The sequence below is a fragment of the Erpetoichthys calabaricus genome, chromosome 8 (assembly GCF_900747795.2).
Source record: "Erpetoichthys calabaricus chromosome 8, fErpCal1.3, whole genome shotgun sequence".
NCBI classification, from domain to species: Eukaryota; Metazoa; Chordata; class Cladistia; order Polypteriformes; family Polypteridae; genus Erpetoichthys; species Erpetoichthys calabaricus.
The window spans coordinates 100259526-100280717 of NC_041401.2; the positions used below are offsets into that span (position 1 = coordinate 100259526).

At 37.7% G+C, this 21192-nt stretch overlaps 1 protein-coding gene across 5 annotated transcripts in view; it reads left to right on the forward strand.

The window, feature by feature from the left end:
* The window catches only part of cux1b (cut-like homeobox 1b), a 559925-nt gene that overhangs the window by 364092 nt on the left and 174641 nt on the right, over positions 1-21192 (forward strand). For 4 of the 5 annotated variants that reach the window (XM_051930770.1, XM_051930772.1, XM_028807162.2 and 1 more), the window contains exons 14-15: positions 9134-9230; positions 17017-17766. In XM_051930770.1, coding sequence (XP_051786730.1) covers positions 9134-9230; positions 17017-17766 — 847 coding nt within the window. The remainder of the gene's footprint in view (positions 1-9133; positions 9231-17016; positions 17767-21192) is intronic. The other variant, XM_051930773.1, reaches the window with a different exon arrangement.

Here is a 21192-nt window from a genome sequence, read left to right on the forward strand (position 1 = left end):
ATCTGTGGGAAATATTAGGATAAATATGTATACTGTACCTATAACTATAGATACTGCATAGGCAAATATATATATTATTTAATATTTACTTCATAGAACTTATGAGGCGCAGTGGGTAGCGCTGCTGCCTCACAGTTGGGGGACCTGGGTTCGCTTCCCGGGTCCTCCCTGCATGGAGTTTGCATGTTCTCCCCGTGTCTGCGTGGGTTTCCTCCAGGCGCTCCGGTTTCCTCCCACAGTCCAAAGACATGCAGGTTAGGTGGATTGGCGATTCTAAATTGGCCCTAGTGTGTGCTTGGTGTATGGATGTGTTTGTGTGTGTCCTGCAGTGGGTTGGCACCCTGCCCGGGATTGGTTCCTGCCTTGTGCCCTGTGTTGGCTGGGATTAGCTCCAGCAGACCCCCGTGACCCTTTGTTCGGATTCAGCGGGTTGGATAATGGATGGATGGAACTTATGAGTCAGGGTATTTTAAAGTAGTGTCTTTTATCTCCATTGCCTTAAAATAAAATAAAATAAAATAAATAATGCAATGTAGAAACAGCTGCACTCTGTAAAACGTCATAAAATAATCCCTCCACATAGCAAGTGCATGCAGTCCACTTACTGCCACCAGAATGCAGAAGCAAGAACCAAAGTGAAATTACAGATGTTAATCCATTTCTTTTTAACCAGTTGTCTAGATGTGCCAGAGGTTATCAAGCTGAAACTGTCTGTGGGTAAGGCACATTGACCATCACTCATACCTTAGAGGTGCAGTTTAGCTTTCCTACCTAGCAGGAAACCACACTCATTTCATGTTCAATAGTAACTCAGAGTGTGGGGTGCTTCAGGTGATAATTTGTAGTTCTTCATATAGCTAGTTTTAAATTAAACCGCTTCTTCCTGGTGAAATGATGCAGCAGAGGGCAACTTCGCTGCATCAACTTCTGTTTAGTTTGCTTTAACAGAACAGGAATACCTTCCAGTTGATTAATGCCTTTAGTTTGCTTTACAGTTTCTGAAAAAGATTATTTCTGGCCATTATTGTCATTGTAATTTAAACTGTAGTTATTTTTTTCTTTCTTACTTGTACCTGCATGAAAATAATCAGGTGTAAAGATGCAGTTGATACACCTTTTTATTTTAAAAGCAATATTATAGGATTATATGGTCATTATTGTCATACTTACATTTACAGAGTACAGTGAAATCTTATTTGCATGTGCTAATCAACATGTATCTTGTGGCCACGCTCTGGCAAATATAATTAGTGAGTTTGACAACCTTTCCTAGAATTGTCTGTTTTCCTTACCTGAAATCTCTCGGAAAACATTTGTCAGCAGTGTAGACATTAGACTGTTCTCAGTTATCACTGGCTGTCATTACAAAATAAATATAATCTGCACTTTATGCATTTACAAACTAACACTGAAGCACTTCTCACGTTATTTGTAAAACATCTTTTAGATGCCAAGATCCTTCTCACAATAACAAATAATTCTGAGACTCTGATTTCACCATCTTGTACTTTATTTGGACCAGGTTTTATAATATAACTGTTGTATTGTTGTCATAACCGAATAATGCAATCCAAAAAACAGCTAAAAAAGAAAAAAAAAAAACCTTAATACTAGAATTACCAGAGTCTACGAATAGTACTAGGGTGCTGTACCGTGTTAGCCATTATGAATGTAGAGAAAAGCCAAGCAAAATGACACCTTTTATTGGCTAACTAGAAAGATTACAATATGCAAGCTTTCGAGGCAACTCAGGCCCCTTCTTCAGGCAAGATGTAATCTTACATCTTGCCTGAAGAAGGGGCCTGAGTTGCCTCGAAAGCTTGCATATTGTAATCTTTCTAGTTAGCCAATAAAAGGTGTCATTTTGCTTGGCTTTTCTCCAGAGTCTACGAAAAAACTCGTAGATCCGGCCCACCTTAAAACCATTCGCACCTCTCCGCCTGTGCCGATAAAAACAAGCTGCAAGCAGCCGGCTATTCCATCCCCCCACCGACTTAGAACGTGCACATCTCCCAGCTCATGCCTTGATTGATTATCTGGGAGTGAAGTGGAGTTTTAGAGTGGAAATAATAGATCGTTATTTGGAACACACACATTTCATGTGTGTTCTGTTTCTACAGTAATCTGTGTAAACACATTGTTAAAACAGAAACTTTTTCATACTTTAGTAATAAATGTTACAAAATGTAGGCATAAACTATAGAATGTGTGAAGCATGACGTCTAAACATCAAATAAACACTTTCTCAAAAGGTTCAGGAACAATACGACAGCTTCCGCGGCGTAGCGGTAAGATTTGCTGTCTCAGAGCGCAGCAGGCTTACTGTCCCTCAGAGACCTGAGTTTGATTCCCCGTTAAGGAGGAAGTGGTATATTTTTTTCTTTTTAACCTCAAACGGACATAAAATTTATAAATTGGTGTGTAATAGAAACCACAGCATAGAGAGAAGCGTGTACATTGTAACAGGTACACACGTTGTAAATGTGGGAAAGATGATCCTTGCGTGTGTGAACAGTTAACATTTGAATCTGATGATTGCATATAGCGCTGAAGTTACTGCTCTGTACTTTTCCTGGAGTACAAAAGAAACAGCATACAGCAACATGTGGGGACTGGCAAGAATAATATGAATAATATTGCATCTGTGCCACAAAGTTTTCCGAAATGTACTATACAGGTCATAAAACGAATAATTCCAAATATCATGTATACCTAAGTCTGTGTTTTTTTTTTGTTTTTTTTGACAGCATACACCATAAGGTGCACACTAATTCAGCATGAGCAGGAACACTCAATAAAACTGAATAAAAAAAATCAAGTGACTGTGAGATACGAAGAAGGCAGATTCGCCAGCGTTTGTGTGTCAACTTTAATCCCTCCAGATGAGAGAATGTCCAGTTCCATTGTCTCAAAACACCACTCACATCTACAGTTATTCCGTTTCAAATGAAAAATAACAGCATCAGATCCCTGGGTGGGGGGGGGGGGCGGTAGTATGTATCGTGATTTAGAGAGAATAAAAGTAAAAAAAAAAAAAAAAAAAAAAAGGTTAACTTTTATAGGTCCTATAAATGCACACCGTGTGTTACAGACGCAAACCAAATGTATGTGTGTACTGTATAATATTAACAAAAAGAGCAGCTCACTACTGAAAACGGCAAATATAGGAGTGAGTGGGGATCGAACCGGGGACTCTTAATTACAAGTCAGCAAATCTTACCGCTATGCCACGGAAGCTGTTGTCTCTTCCTTGAACCTTTTGTGAAAGTGTTTACTTGATCTTTGGACTTCAGGCTTCATACATTATATAGTTTATGCCTACATTTTGTCATTTACTACTAAAATTTGAAAAACGTTTCTGTTTTAAAAATGTGTTTACACAGATTACTGTAGAAACGGAACACACATGAAATGCGTGTGTTCCAAATAGCGATTTATTATTTCCACTGTAAAACTCCAGCAGTTCAGTCACTCCCAGATAATGAAACAAGGCATGAGTTGGGAAAACTTAGTGAACGTTCTGCGACGGTGGGGGATGGAATAGCTGGCTGCTTGCTGCTTGTCTTAATCAGCACATTTAGAAGACAAAAGACGCTGGCGGAGAAGGGAGAACGGTTTTAAGGTGGGCCGGATCTACGAGTTTTTTCGTAGACTCTGGTAATTCTAGTGTTAAAGGAGTAATTATCAGAACATGAGCCCATAAGACCTCCAAATGTGCACATTGCCCAAAGATCATCCCCAAAAATATTTTTGTGTAGGTAGTAAATTGGCATTTTAACCTCTAAGTTTGTTTTTATATTGATGGAAAAATTAATACTACTGGAATTAATTAATACTGGAAATTCCTAATTTATTAGACTTGATTCACATGTACTTCCTGTAGTGCTTACATATTTAACATTCACTCAACCCAGGCTCTGTTTTAACAATGGCTGAGACTGACTGCTTGAGCTTCCATACTTTAACAGGAGGCTCAAAGCCTCTGGTTGGATTTCCCAAGCTTAAATATATACATAAACTAGGGGGCTTCGCTCCCTGCTTGCTTCGCTCGCCAACCCCCGTGTTTGGTTTCCTGGATACACACTTTTTTAAGATTTTTTTTTTCTTTGAATTGTTGCTATTTCATTAGTTTCACTTTTATTTCAGAACTTCTGTAAAAACAATATTTGGAATCTTTCATGTCCCAATATGCTGAATCTTTTAAATGAGGTCAGTGAGACATGTGTTTAATGACTTTGTACCATAATTCAGGGTAGGTTTCTCTGTTTGGAATTTCAGCACAGACAAAGCGATCTGCATCATCAGCAGTTAATAATTTTTTTTGCAAAGTAACCAATAAATGCATTTGAGGTAAATCAGGTTTTTGAAATTCTCTGACTTAAACTTCAAAGCCTTACAATATTTATATACTTCTGAAATATCACCTGTGTCCATATATTCGATCTCTATTCACCTTTTCGTTATTTCTCTGAGTAATAATTTCTCTTTGTTTGCACTAATGCGATGTTTACTTTCTTTTTTTGACACTGTCGTTTTTTTCTGCTTTCATATTCTGTATCTTGCTCTGCATGCGTTTTGCGCCTACGTTTCTTTCGAGTCTTTTGAATTCCAGTTTCCATTATCTCTAACCTGCTCTGCATGTGTTTGGCCTCCTTGTTTTTTAACCTCTTTATGATGTTTTACTTTTTTTTCTACTCTGTTTTTTATTTCTGACGTCACTTTGTCCTGCTTTTTTTTCAGTGACACTTGGTCCGTTGTGATTATTTTCCCTTTTTCATGTAAAATTTCCGTTTGTTTGTGCTACTGCGATCTTTACTTTCTTTTTTTGTACTTTCTGATTTTCCTACTTTCATATTCTGTACCTTTCTCTGCATGTGTATCGTGCCAACATTTTTTTTTTTTTGAGCCTTTTGAATTCCACTGCTTTCATAATCTCTTACCTGCTGTGCATGTGTATAGCGCCAACGTTTGTGAACGTCTTTATGAAGTTTATACTTTGTCTTTTACTCTGTCTTTTAATTCTGGGCCCGATTGGACATGCTTTGTTTCAGTTCCACTTGTTACGGGCTGATAATTACTTTCCTTATTTTCTGAATTTGCACCTAGATTATTTTTTCTTTTTTGCTCTTTTTTCTCTCCAACGCTTTTGAGTCTCTTTTCTCCATGCTGCTTTCTTCTTTGCTTAGTCGTCGACGTTTCATTTATAACGTATTGTCCTTACACGCTTTATATGCGCTGAGACCCTGCATCTGCGTGTGCTCAAATCCTTCACATGACTGAATGTTTTGTTGCCCGTTGTTTTTTTTTATATTGATTGTAAGTAGGGTGTGTCTTGCAAGAATCTCATGTTCTACATCATCATGAGACGGTCCTAGGTCAATCTCTTGGCACAATGTCTCATGTTTAAGGTCCCCGCGAGACGCTCCGTGGCCATTTCCTTTCGTCTCGCGGGTCTTTTAAGTGTCTTCCAGGATCTTAACGTGAAGATCACGTCTCGACACCCTAGTGTTTCTCTCCAGGATTTTTTTTTTATAATCGAGAGATATTATGAGTCATATTTAGCAAACTGTAAATTTTTATCTTTGCCACAAACTTCTACACAGGGTCTGATGCTTATTTTCTGCACAAAACATTAGTAACATTATTGCTGAGCATCATAATAACTATTTTTAACTGGGTTTTTAATTATTTCATTGGTAAGGGTTGTGTGTTGATGATCTTAGAAGTGTTTATATAGTTATTGTTATGTAGTTTAGTGAATTAGAATGATTTTGACTAGAACATTCCACTTAGCCCAACGAGTAAGATTCTCCAAAATGGTGTTGAGATTTGAAGGTCCCTAATGTCCCACTCTCTACTATGCTACTTGGTAATTTATTCAGTGCGCCTATAGTACTTTGTCTGAGGGGAAAAATAAAAACACTTTCTTATAGTTGTGTGAAATTTTCCCAATGCAATTTTCAAACTATGTGCAGAGTTTTTGTTGAGGAATTTATTTTAAAGTAACAGCAGGGTTTCACTGTAATCATCCATCTATCCATTTTCCAACCCACTGAATCCGAACACAGGGTCACAGGGGTCTGCTGGAACCAATCCCAGCCAACACAGGGCACAAGGCAGGAACCAATCCTGGGCAGGGTGCCAACCCACCGCAGGACACACACAAACACACCAAGCACACACTAGGGCCAATTTAGAATCGCCAATCCACCTAACCTGCATGTCTTTGGACTGTGGGAGGAAACCGGAGCGCCTGGAGGAAACCCACGCAGACACGGGGAGAACATGGAAATCACTGTAATCATTCCCTAAAAAATTACAAACCCTTCAGTCTCGCCACTTGTTAATTTCTAGATGCTTAAACTGAAAAGGTTCAATTCCTTTAATCTTTCCACATAGCTCATACCTCTCAGTTCTGGAATCAGCCTAGTTGCTCTTCTCTGGACTTTGTCTGGCACTGCTGTGTTTTTTTTTGTTTTTTGTTTGTAACACAGAGGCCAAAACTATACCCAGTACAGTAATCCCTCGCTATATCGCGCTTCGCCTTTCGCGGCTTCACTCCATCGCGGATTTTATATGTAAGCATATTTAAATATATATCGCGGATTTTTTGCTGGTTCGCGGATTTCTGCGGACAATGGGTCTTTTAATTTCTGGTACATGCTTCCTCAGTTGGTTTGCCCAGTTGATTTCATACAAGGGACGCTATTGGCAGATGGCTGAGAAGCTACCCAACTTACTTTTCTCTCTCTCTCCCTTGCGCTGACTTTCTCTGATCCTGACGTAGGGGGATTGAGCAGGGGGGCTGTTCGCACACCTAGACGATACGGACGCTCGTCTAAAAATGCTGAAAGATTATCTTCACGTTGCTACCTTCTGTGCAGCTGCTTCCTGAAACGACATGCTGCACGGTGCTTCGCATACTTAAAAGCTCGAAGGGCACGTATTGATTTTTGGTTGTTTGTTTTTCTCTGTCTCTCTGTCTCTCTCTCTCTCCCTGCTCCTGACGGAGGGGGTGTGAGCTGCCGCCTTCAACAGCTTTGTGCCGCGGTGCTTCGCATACTTAAAAGCCAAACAGCTCTATTGATTTGTTTGCTTTTCTCTATCTCTCTGACATCTGCTCTTGAGGCGCACTCCTTTGAAGAGGAAGATATGTTTGCATTCTTTTAATTGTGAGACGGAACTGTCATCTCTGTCTTGTCATGGAGCACAGTTTAAACTTTTGAAAAAGAGACAAATGTTTGTTTGCTGTGTTTGAATAACGTTCCTGTCTCTCTACAACCTCCTGTGTTTCTGCGCAAATCTGTGACCCAAGCATGACAATATAAATATAACCATATAAACATATGGTTTCTACTTCGCGGATTTTCTTATTTCGCGGGTGGCTCTGGAACGCAACCCCCGCGATGGAGGAGGGATTACTGTATTTCAGCTGAGGTCTCACCAGTACATTATATATTTTAAGCATAGCCTCAATTTTACTCTAAACATCATGTCATTTAACCTAACAACCTGATCGCTTCTGTTCACTGTCTTGATGCAGATAGTGACGCATCCATTAGGACTCCAAAGTCCTCCTTATAGGGTGTACTTCCATGCTTCAGAATTCCCATTACATATTCCACTCTTAACATTTTTACATCCTGTGTGTAATACTTTACATTTTCTTCCATTAAATTTAATCTACTATGAAACTATCCCACTATCCAAGGCTGCATTTGTTCAGGTCCTTTTGTAACAATTCAGCTGATTCTACATTATGTACTTTTTCCTCAGTTTAGCATCATCTACTAAATTGATCGACCTGATGTTTTTTTTTTTTTTTAAACCCAGATTTCTTATGTATATTAACTAGAATGGTGGCTGCAGCACTAATCCCAGCCTTTTCTGAAAAGCTTCCTCATACCTTAGCTCTTTTGTTTTTGCTGTCTAAAGCACTTTTTTGTATCAATTTTTTTGTCTACATTGAATTTGCATTTCTTTTAGTTAGCAGAGAAATGTATGTAGTGCAGTAGAACTCGAGTGTTTTGAACTAAGAACCACTTAAAGTTATTTCTAACAGTGGATCATTTGAGAATTAGATTCACCTATTAATTCTGCATTGCAGTTCTCAAATTTAAATTTACAAAAGGCATTATATGGGGGGGGGGGTGTCAACTAAGATTCAAATCCAGTGTTGCTGGACTTGCATTTCAAAGTCCAAGATTTTAGCCAGTAATACATCATAATCTCTTAGTCATGGTGATCATCTAACATCAGGCAGTTGTGCCAGCACTTACAGTATGTTTCTAGTCATCGGCAGCATAGATTTGACTAGACATGGGATCTCCATATTGGCTTTAAAGTGAGTGTAGAAAAGAGTCCTTTGCACTGATCAGAAAGAGACTGAGGTAGATGGGGCATTAAAAGTAAGAGGCGGAGGGGAAAGGTCACAACAAGCAGAAAGAGAAAAAGTCACAAGGAAAGAGGAGCAGTTAAAGAAGTTGTTACAATCCCCAAGAATGTTGGATGATGTGCTCCATGGTGATAGCTGACCCATTTCTCTTGTTTTTATTTGCATTCATTCAGTAGCACCAATAGTAGGCTAGCAGTGTTAAGTTTCACAAATAAATGCTATTTAAATACATAAGAGACTAACATTTTTTTTGTTTAAGAATAATGCCATTTCTTGTTTTTATGATTATTTATGTGTTTTCTCTTTTGTTTGTTAATTCTTAATGACTTTTTAAATTTAAATTTAAATTTTAGTAATAATGTTTTTTATTCTATGATCAGGAGAGAAATAGGTAGTGATAAACTTACTTTAGTGGGAAAGCCTATACTGACTATAATGATCATAAATAATACATTTTTAAAAACAATAAAACAGATGAGAGTTATCTTATTGTAATTCTTTCCTCAGTTTCTGATTATATAGAGCATGTGAAACTATTTTCTGTAATGTTTTCAAGATATTGCTATGTTATTGCTATATTACTGTGCATGAATTAATATAATTTAAGTTCCTGCATTCTGTGTGATGTTCTAATAATTAGTCCATATTTCTACATAACTATATTTACAAATGTATGTTTTGTTTTTTACACTATTTCTTTTTGGGCAAAAGTCATCAAAGCATGTTCTTCTTTTTCAGGATGCATCAAAACCACTGGAGGTATTGCTACTGGAGAAGAATCGTGCTTTGCAGTCAGAAAGTGCAAGTCTTCGTATTGCTAACAGTGATCTGAGCGGTAGGTGGTGGTTACCCAGATAGTCTTTTCAATGTGACATTCACATTTTTATTGTTAGATAGCAGGTAATTGGTACTAAATGAAACATTATGACATTTTACTATGAATTTATGTATCATAGTGAAGAAAAAGTAGAATTACTTTGTAAACACTTCTTGTTATTGTCCTGAATTTTTATAGAGGGGCTGTTGTCAGCCTTTCTGTGGGCACTAATTGTTAAGTCAAAATTAGAGAAATCCACAAGACAACTTCAATGTCTCAATATTTTTTTAACTGTGAGAGGAGTCCACATTATTATTGTAGTTCAATTGGGACTTTTTAGGGGAACTAGTTAAGTTTACCTGTTAAAATTAAAGGTCACTAGAGACACATTGTTTAGTTTTTGATAACAAGTATTCATTTGGCAAAAGATGTATAATTACTAATGTATCCATTTGTTTTTTAAATGTATTTCAATCTGTTGACATTTTAATTATTTTATTTGTCTTGTTTTGCATTGTTCTCTTTTTTGCATCTGTAATTAACCACAACCACACTGCAGAAGATGTTTTTTTTACAGCAGAATATTAACCAAGTCAATTAATGAATATCCCAGCAGAGAGCTTGGTTGGAACTTGTTCTGTAGAATGATGATTACAGCAACTAGTGCAGCAAGCCCTTGACATTAAGACAAATGGGTGGGGACTGACATCTGACTTCATGTTCTTCCTGATTGAATTGGACATTTTAAAGCTTGAACCATACCAAAATAGGTAGCTTTATAATTTGTTTCAGCAGGCTTTAGAAAAAAAAAACGAACAAAACACACTTGTTTTGATTTGTTTGCTTTATATAACTTTATTTTTTAATCACACTTTTTACTCACACAGTAAATTATTCACCCCACCACCCTTTTTATTTTATTTATTTTTTGTTGTGATTGGGACTCTTCAGGTACTCATTGGGATTTTTCTTCATTGATCAACATTAAAAGCTCTTTTTAATGTCAAAATGGTGTCAAAATTTTGCAAAACTTTCAAAATTAATTAGAATTAAAAAAAATAGAAAATTACTAATATCTGGCATTTTGCGACAATGACTTAAAAATGCTTGTATTCCTCCTAGCTGCATGGGGACCATTGCAGAACAGCTGTTTTCAGTTCATGTGACATATTCATGATTACTTTAACATGGAATCTTTATGTACCCACATGTTTTGGGCCATTGTTCTACTGGAAGTTGAACCATGTCCCAATTTGCAGGTCTCTTGCATACTACTGAAGGTTTTCCTTTCATGCTCTGTCCTATTTTTATTTGCTAAGCTAGCTTCTAATGTCTCTCTGCCACAGTGTTGGATTCTTATTTTCATTACCAACTGTAATTCATTTAAAGATTGCAGATTATTTTCCCTAATTAATCTTAAATGTTTACTAATTTTTGCAATCCCATTTTCTATGCTGGTTTACATTTGTCACATGCTTTCTCAGTTTAAGTCTTTGCTTTGACAATATTCAGTCCTTCATATGTTTTTCCATTTCTGTTACTAGTGCTTTTTCAAAATTATTTTTATTGAATTTCTCTTTTAAGGTTTCTTCCACCCATCCATTTTCCAACCCACTGAATCCAAACACAGGGTCACGGGGGTCTGCTGGAGCCAATCCCAGCCAACACAGGGCATAAGGCAGGAACCAATTCCAGGCAGAGTGCCAACCCACTGAAGGACGGACACACACACACACACACGCACACACACACACACACACACACCAAGCACACACTAGGGGTAATTTAGGATTGCCAATCCACCTAACCTGCATGGCTTTGGACTGTGGGAGGAAACCGGAGCACGCGGAGGAAACCCATGCAGGCACTGGGAGAACATGCAAACTCCACGCAGTGAGGACCCGGGAAGTAAACCTGGGTCTCCATACTGCGAGGCAGCAGTGCTACCACAGCGCCACCGTGCCACCCAAGGTTTCTTTGTCTTGATATTTATTTTATGATAAATTGTTCTGATGATGTACCAGGAAAGAAGCATTTAACCTAAACACATTAGAAACACCTTCATTGGACAAGGTGACTAAACCAGTTATGTAGCCTCAAAACACACAACTGATTATACCTGCCTGTTTAAGGTGTGGCATAACTAAAGGGATAAATACTTGTTCAGTGCATATAGAAGTGCTTCAATAACCTGGTTATTTTAAGAAACCTGGTTTCTAAATTGCCATGTAAACCCCTGTTCCTGTTAGTGAAACCAAGTTATTGGCCTCTGAGAAACTAGGTTAACACATGTTAACTGTGAATAACCCGTGTATTTGGCCATATAAACCCTTAACTGGGTTACAGTTCAGTATTTTGTAGCCTGCGCATGTCCGTTGTACTCTGTCTGCCTGTGCATGTGTTAGCTTTACACATGCTTTCAGCAGTCATGGATAGAAAAAGGCAAATGCTAGAGCAATGACATTATTCCTTCTGCTAGCTGAAATCATCTATCCCAGTATTTCAGAAGTCGCTAAATTTATGTTGATGAGCTGATCATACAGTGCTAAACTCAGCAGCATAACCTTGGGAGCTGTGTTCAGGGTAACATTAAAAGTACCTTGCATTACAAATTACCCCAGCAGCACTGGGTATAAGGCAAGAAACACACGAACCAGTATGCTGGTCCTTTGCAGGGCTCAGTCATACACCCAAGTGTGTGCTGCGTGCAAGCCTTTAACAGTAATATAGTGTTTTATTTCTGACCTCGCTTTATCCTGCTTGTGGCGCTTGCGCACTATGTCTTTTGCGTCCACGGGCACGACCCTGCGTCCATATCCGGTTTACCATTCTCGTTTAGTAATATGGATAATAAACCGTCGCTTTAATTTTAATCTAGCTATTTGCTGTAGATATGTTGAAACTATGTGATTGGGTGATGCAGTGCCCAGCTGCACACTGCTGCAGGCCACACTACAAATCATTGCTGGATCAGGTCCGGGTTCTAAAAAGGGGATGAATGTTATTTACTTTAGAGCCATTTAGAATTAAACGTATTTATAAAACACAAGAACATTATCACAGGATTTATGCCCATTTTTTGAATTCACAGTAGCCAATGATGACGTAGAACTTTTTTTTGCACAGTTTAATAGCATTGGAATGTTAGGAATGTTTTGCCAAAGGAGAACTCTGGAAGCATTCTTGCACATATAATCAGAGATTTTTAAGAATCCAGGTTTCAGCTTTAACCAGGTTACTCATCTTTTCCTAGTTTTGAGAGTAAATGTAAATGTGATGACTGAATCTTTCTTTTCTCTTTTCATATATGTACAAACTTCTTTTCACCTTTATATTATAGTTTAAATCACAGACACAATTTTCATTAAATACTCTATATGAAACTGCCATGGGAAGGGGAGGAGAGGATTTTTCTTTATATTTTATCGTGGCAAAACATCACTTTTAATTAATAGTTTGCAGCAAGAGCTTGCTCTAGTATGTTCTTAGATAAAATAAGTTGTTACACACAAATGTAATAGTTAAATTAGCTTTAAGAACAAACAATGAGCAACAGATGATGCAGCAGGCCACCTCATCCAAAGATATGGCAGAATCCATAAGTTGTTTAGTGATTTCTTTGTCAATGAACTTGTTAATTACAAAGGTGAGCCTCTATTCAGGGTATCCATTTTGACACCCACCAGTGATTGCTTGGCATCTCTAAATATGTAATGACATCTGTTGGCCTAAAGCAAGAATAACTACATTTAATAAAGTCATTTAGATGCTTTGGCTACATTTCCCTGTTTGATCAAGCGTATCTCCAAGATATCTCATTGTGTATATACAAATATTCCATAATCTGAAATTCTCTGCTCCCAGGCTTTTCTGATTAGAGATACTCAACCTGTATATACTTTTGACATATTGTATGTTTTAATTTACGAGATTTTTTTTTCTTTTTGGTACCATTGACAGATTCAGATTAAAAATTATGTTTTAATACTGTTCTTTAGTATGGGTTAGGGTCACTTTCTACAGCTCATACAGGAATCTTTCCAGATACAGTGGCATGCAAAAGTTTGGGCACTCATGCTTAAAACGTCTGTTACTGTGAATAGTTAAGTGATCAGAAGATGAACTGATCACCAAAAAGGTATAAAGTTAAAGATGACACATTTCTTTTCAGCATTTTATGCAAGATTAGTGTATTGTTTTTGTTTTGTGCAGTTGTACAGTAAAAAAGGAAAGAAGAACCATGCAAAAGATTGGGCACCCCAAGACATTTGAGGTACCAGATAACTTATCCCAATGTCTCAGGCCTTCATTAGCTCATTAGGACTATGGCTTGTTCACAGTCATCATTTGAAAATCCCAGGTGATGCAAATTGCAAAGCTGTGTACATTCTTTGACTCCTCAAACCTTGTCCCAACAATTAGCAGCCATGGGCTTCTCTTAGCAGTTGCCTAGCACTCTGAATAATAAAATAATTGATACAAAGCAAGAGAAAGCTACAAGAAGATAGCATAGTATTTTCTGGTAGCTGTTTCCTCATTTTGTAATGTTATTAAGAAATGACAATTAACAGGAACTGTTGAATCAAGTTAATGTCTAGAAGACCAAGAAATCTTTCTAAAAGAATTGCTTGCTGGATTGCTATAAAGGCAAATAAAAAAAAATACCTTTTTCACTGCAAATGACCTTTAGGAAGTTTAAGCAGATGCTGACTGGTGATGCACTGTTCTACTGTGCAGTGACACTTGAACAAATATGACCTTAGAGTAAGCAGAAAAAAAACATTCCTGCATCCCAGCCACAAACGTCAGTGCCTGAAGGTTGCATATGAACATCTAAACAAACCTGATGCATTTTGGAAACAAGTTCTATGGACTGACGAAGTCAAAATAGAACTTTTTGGCCCATAATGTGCAAATGTATGTTTGGAGAAAAAAGGGTGTTGAATTCCAGGAAAGAACACCTCTCCAACTATTAAGTATGGTGGTTGATTGATCATGTTTTGGGCTTGTTTTGCAGTCAGTGGTACAGGCTACATGTCATTGGTAAAGGGAAGAATAGATTCAAATAAATACCAGCAAATTCTGGAGGCAAACATCACACCATCTGTGAAACAGCTGAAGTTAAAAAGAAGATGAGCCGTACAACAAGATAATGATCCAAAACACCTCAAAATCTACAATGGAATACCTTAAAAGCTGATGGTTTTGCCATGGCCCTCACAGGCCCCTGACCTAAACATCATTGAAAATCTGGGTATAGATCTTAAAAGAGCAGTGCATGCCAGAAAGCCCAAGAATATTGCAGAATTAGAAGCTTTTTGCTAGGATGAATGGGTGGAAATACCCTAAGTGAGAAATGAAAGACTCTTACTCGGCTACAAAAAGCTTTGATACTTTTCAAAAGGAGTGTTACTGTCCATGTCGGGGGCCCTTATTATTTTTTTGGTATATTATACCTGTGAGTGATGGAAATAAAAATGTAATCTTGTTTAAGAGAGGGAGAGGAGGTTAGGAGCACGCGCGGATACAGCGCATTACCGCACCCACCACATGACAGACCAACTCAAGATCCCAGATTAGGACCCAAGTACAGCCATGCAATGGGTGACACCTCAGCACCACACTAGTTCAGATGGAGTGGAACAATGTGAGGTTTTTTTGGTGGCTGAAGTGCCAGTTCTGCCACCAACCCCCAGGTTTTTCATGCAGGTTTGAGGGCCTTACATGCAGGGCTGGATGCAGATTAATGTCAAACCCAGGACGGAGCAATTGCAGGTCACGGGCCTTGCTCAAGGGCCCAAGGAAGTAGAGTCACTTTTTTGGTGTTTACGGGATTTGAACCGGCAACCTTCCTATTGCCAGTGCAAATCCCTAGCCTCAGAGCCACCACTGTGCCCCAATCTTGTTTAAAATATTATAGGAATATGTCATCCTTATCTTTGAATCTTTTGGTGATCAGCTCATCTTCTGCTCATTTAACTATTCACAGTAACAGACATTTTAAGCAAGGTTTTAAGCAAACTTTTGCTTGCCACTGTATGTAATGATCAATCAGTCTTCCTAAATGGTTATGCATTGTTTATTTCTGTGATGTTTTGTGAGGGAAGGAGCATAATTAAATATGCACAAGGCCACAGCTGGCTATTAATGACTATTTGTGTAGGCTCTTCAGGTCTTTTATTCCAGAAAAAAATATTGCTATGTAGAGGTGAAAATAGCATTTTTCCAAAAGTTTACAATGAAGTCCTAATCTTTTTCTACAGAAATTTAAACCCTAAAAAAAGAAAACATTTGTTCAGTTTTCTGTAGCATGTTTAGGTATTGTTGCTTGAGATTCGTCTAAAAACAATTCACTGAGATTTTTGTAAAATTCACCAAAACCCTGTATATACTCTGCTGCTGTTCTTTTTAAGTTGATTAACCAGAATTGTCAGTCTGAGTTAGTTCATAAAATAAAATAACAAATGTGCTGCTAAACACATTTTTTTTATTTACCCAGTATTTCAACACTTTTTTCATGTCAGCAGAAACACCTTTCTCTAGGCTTCACCATGTGAGGTGCCTCAGCAGCTGCAGTTGACAATGTCACATATATTGCCTGTAACTTGCAGGGCTATCGAGGGCTTACCTCCTTCAGAAAGATGTTGAGCCATAGTGGGAATTGTTGGTGTATGTATGGCTATGTTAACAATAAAAGGAAATAACAGAATCTTGTTATATCTGTTTAGTCCATAAAGCCAAACCGTTGCTGTTGAGGCCACACATTTTTTCAGTACTACTTTTTCATTTGAATTCCTTTTGTTTTTAATTTTTAAAATTTTTTTTTAGTATGTTTTTTTGCATTTTTTTGGCCTGCACAATGCACATTCATGGCATATTAAGCAGCTTTTCCAAGGACCCTGGAAATGGAAGCAATGCACACATGCAAAGCAAAGCAAACCCCCATTATTATTTTGTCCCTTCCCTTATCCTTGTTCGATTTACAACTGAAAGATGCCAGCCTCCTAACTAGGGCTGCAAGGACTGAACAAGATGCAAATAAAAACCCCAGCTACACATGTAGCCAGGATGCAGCTGTTTCTGCCTGTCCAGTTCTACATGCCTTCCAGACACTTTGGATCACTGCAGTTTAACATTTTTCTGCGGCAAATGACTTGGGACATTGTCAGTGGGCAGAACACCCTTTTCTTTACTTCTCCAGATGAAAACAAAATCCAAAGGCTGATATTTTTGAGCATACTCTATCATGGTTGAATACAAAGGATTTCTATGAGCTTCTCCTAGATGGATGTGGCTGGTACCAAGGAAAGCCTAGGGCAAGTGAAGTGGATGAACCTTGACGTTAACCTGCCTGAGCTTCAGAAACCACTCCTGAATAATTACCCTCCATATTAACTCCTTTCCCCCAATTTATTTACTTGGAGTTCTACAGTGTGTCCACTGTATCTACTCAAAATGACAAAACAGCAAATTCCTTAAAGAAAAATATTGACTGAATTCTTAAATTAGAAGCAGGCTCTAGGCTGCACCAAGCAAGAAAGGTACAAACATCAAATGCATGAGCTTTATGTTGTGGGGGGCATACGTTTGGCAGATTTTGTCTTTTTTCTTTCTTTTTTCCTTTTTTTTTAATTGCACAAAAAATGGTAGTATGGAATGCATATGAAGCCTTTTTTATTATATATTTTTAATCCATGATAAAGTGCTTCGTATTTTTGCCCCTCCCCCTTTTTAATATTTTGAAAAGAAAAAAAAAGCACCCTTTTGCTCCCCCATAATGCATTGTGTTTGACCTTTCTTGTAGGGTCAGCCGGGAGGAAAAGCAAAGACCAAACACCGGAGAGTCAATGTGTCAACGCTGCTGTCACCACCACTGCCACCAACACCACCACCACCACCCTGCAGGCCACCCCATCCCCTTCACAACTGCTGCGCACAACTGGTAGCAACAGTACTGGACTTGCCGAGCAGGCATCCACCACCAACGGCACGCACCAGTTTTCTCCTACAGGCATTGGACAGGACTTTTTTGGGGCCACTCTGGCTGGGACACCTGGCTCATTCCCTTTGGCAGGAAAGGTTGCATTGAACTCTCTTCTACAGCGCCAAATCATGCAAACTTTTTATTCTAAAGCCCTTCAGGAGTCATCTGCTGGTACAGCTACCATGTTGTTTGCCCCAGCAACATATAGCACAAATTCTCTTTCTGTCAGCCCTCTTCAGCAGCAGGCAAGCAGCCCAGATGTCAATGGCATGGCACCATCTCCAAGCCAATCAGAAAGTGCAGGTAGCATCTCGGAAGGAGAAGATATGGACACTGCTGAGATTGCCAGGCAGGTGAAAGAACAGCTCATCAAGCACAACATCGGTCAGCGTATTTTTGGCCATTATGTTTTGGGCCTCTCACAAGGCTCAGTCAGTGAGATCCTGGCCCGTCCAAAGCCCTGGAATAAGCTGACGATTCGTGGCAAAGAACCCTTCCATAAGATGAAACAGTTCCTGTCAGATGAGCAAAACATCTTGGCTCTACGCAGCATCCAAGGTCGCCAGAGAGGTGAGTTTCACAGCTTATGTCACATCCTCAGCTGCTTTGCTGAAGTATTTAGTAGAACGTAAAGTATCTGGTCAGTTTTGCCACATTCTGTAACAGTGATTTTCACAGGTAGAGAGAGAGAGTCTACTTGTCTCATATTTTTTAACCTTTAAGAGTAGCCTTGTGATGCTCTTCAGATTAATTTACACATTCATTATCCTACAATGAATGTGTGTGCCCTGCAATGTGCTTCCAGAACTGGTCACTGTTCTGAGGTCAGGGCATAGATTTGTTTATGTCTAAGCTGTTTTAGATAATTCAGATGAATTGATAGCCATCCTGTGCCAAAAGCGCACACCACAACTTTTTTTTTATAATAATATAAACTTTGATATGGCAATTTCATGCTTATGCCTGATTGACTATGTTATTAAGTATCATAGATTTCACATTCTGATGTTTTTGGCAAAAAAGAGTTGAAGCCAAATTTAGTCTTCTGCATAATTGATCAAATCTGTGCTGACCAAATGCTTTATGTCTATGGTCCTATTTTATTTCATGTTTTTCTCAAACATTTTATTAATATATGTATATTTATATATATATGTATATATATATATATGTATATATATATATATATATATATATATATATATATATATATATATATATATATATAATAAAGTATTTGATAACATAAAGGTTATAAGAGCAATAACTAATCTTTCAAAATAATTACTTTTTACTGGGCATTTGCATTGTTCCATATGTTAAACTTTTTTTTGTCTATGTTGGGATAAAGGTAAAGCATGCAGTCCTATCACTGCTGTAGAGCTTAGGATCTTTTGTCATGAAATTATTTTTTGGGGGGATATAGTAAATGTCTGATCACCCTGCATTGGAACAGAATGATTTATAATAAGTTAGATTGTGGGCAATACAATGAAAATAAGGTAATGTTCAAATTGAAATCCAGGATATTGTTATCCTCTTTCTGTGTTTAACCTTATTTTACCATATTGTTGTTTTGGCTTCAGCATCTATGTTGTGGCAAATGCATTTATCATCTTTGTGCTATAGTAAGCATAATTGAGAATGATAGATGAAATAAGAATTTGGAAGTAGAGCTATTTTTGTGATGAAAATAATTTGTGTGTTAAATGAGGCTTTTAGTTTTGCCCAACTATCCACTTATGTGGCACTTGGGGAAAATGTAACTTGTTACAACTTCATTTCCAGCTAATAATTTGTCTGCCAAGAACCCTGGTTTTTCCTGCATAGGATGGTGGGAAGATGGTTCTCCCCATCCCCTTCCCAGTATTTAATGGCCCAAAATTGTTTTATCTAAGAACATTTTTGCCCTTTTCCCTCAATTATTTCTAATGCTGTTTCTGCTTGTTACCTGTGTTTCAGACTTTTGTGTAGTTATGTATTCTCATGTTGGGGGATTTCAGCAACATTTTTGTGAAGTCAAACGCTCCTTAAGTATTTCTTTAATTTATAAATGTTTGAATATTCAGATCTGAGTTAAAGGTTTCACTATGTGTCATAATATGTCCTAAAATTTTCACGTCTGCATTAAAAAATATGTTCATGACTTCCAGCTAAAGGGTTAGCTTCTGTGACAGTTTTTTTTTTTTTTTTTGTTTTTTGTTGCTAAGTGATGGATATGTGTTTCATACCAAGTGATGATCGACAAACAAATAGCTTGCAGTGTCAGCCGTATATCAGGAATACAAATCTGAATACACATTTCTTCAGTCAGTTTTATGATCAAAAATTTTACCTTGTGGAACCCAACATGCTCACTCACTTTTGAATATCCTAAGGCTTCAGCAGTGTTGTTTGTAATTCCGTTTGGCACAGAAAACTGAGTTGCAAACTTTCTTGGCGTGATCTGTTGATCCTCTCTGATGAATCCCTCACCATATGAAAGCAATGATGGAGTAATTTCTGTTTTTGGGCCACCAGAGTGAAGTTCTGTGGTTGAATTCTCATTCATGAAGCCTAATAACTACCTTTATTTTTATGTTTTTAACTACGCTGTAAATATTCATTACTTAGTGTTTATTACGTTCTTTATCACTAAAAATTCCTTTTCAGCTAGGGGTGAGTGGTAGGGCTAAAATTTGTATCATGATATAATTTAAAATTATTCCAGTGTAATCTATGTACAAATACTTTTTAAACTGAATTCAGTTATATAAAAACAGTTTCAGAGGTGTCATTGTGTGTTATGAGAAATGCCGTTACGCATATGTTTACTGCTGGTGCTCTTAAGGGAAAAATGTTGCATACTGGCCCTCTTCAAACAGTCTGATAGACTTTGTAAAGCACTTGCATGATGCATGCAGACATTTTTTTGTTGACAGAACTATGTCCTAACAATATCTTAGTAATTGTCATTAGTTTGCAGTATTTTATTTTAACAGTTTTTTCATATCTCTGAATTATTTTTAGCTGCTCAGTTTAATGTTTGTAAAATGAATATGTGACCATTCTGAAAATAGCATATATTTTACAGTGTGATAACTGCACATGAGTTTGACCTGACCCCTTCAAAAACTTATAGTTGGAAACAATAATTTCGGTATGCTTCAAGTTTCTTCCTCACAATTATAGTGTATACTCATTTCTCTTAAAAAATTGGTTTCTAAAGTGAGTTTTGTTTCATAGATTTTAAAAATGGTTGTTCTTGCAGCTTACAATGGAGTTGGATGGTACACAGATCCAAATATGAAAGAAGGGCTTAACTTACCAAATACATCCATTTTTTTAAGGCAAGAATGTTATCAGATATTAATCTATGTCTTAAGATTTCACAGGTAGTGTAAAACAGTGTATCCCCATTTCCTTAGAGAGAAATAAAAAGCGTATATAAACTGTTTGTGATACTGCCATGTTAAAATGAAGCAAGCTCCACACCTTATTTTGCTGGAGCGTGGTTTTATCTAGCTTGTTTTGTGAATGCCAGACACTCCGTTTTAATTTTGAGAATTGACTCCTTATGGGTATTCTTTCAGGATATAGACAAATAAGCTATCACTTTAGCAATATGTCCACCTATGAGGATAAGTATACATTTAGCATAATCACTGAACCATATTTGTACGAAGAAGAATATAGTGATGAGGAGCTCCAAAAGATCAAAGGAGAAAGAACAGAGAGAGCAGATTTGAAGAGACAAAAAGAGTAAAATATGCAACTGGAAGGTATCGTGATGTAACGGACAAGTGGTGACTGGTAGTGCAAATGTAAAAAATGTGAAGTAATGGCTACTGAGGAATAGTGCCCCATTGCAGTGTGTGGGACTTACTACTTAACACTAGAATTACCAGCGCCTACGAAAAAACTCGTAGATCCGGCCCACCTTAAATCGCTTCTTAAAACCGTTCTCACCTCTCCGCCAGCGTCTTTTGTCATCTAAATGTACTGATAAAGACATGC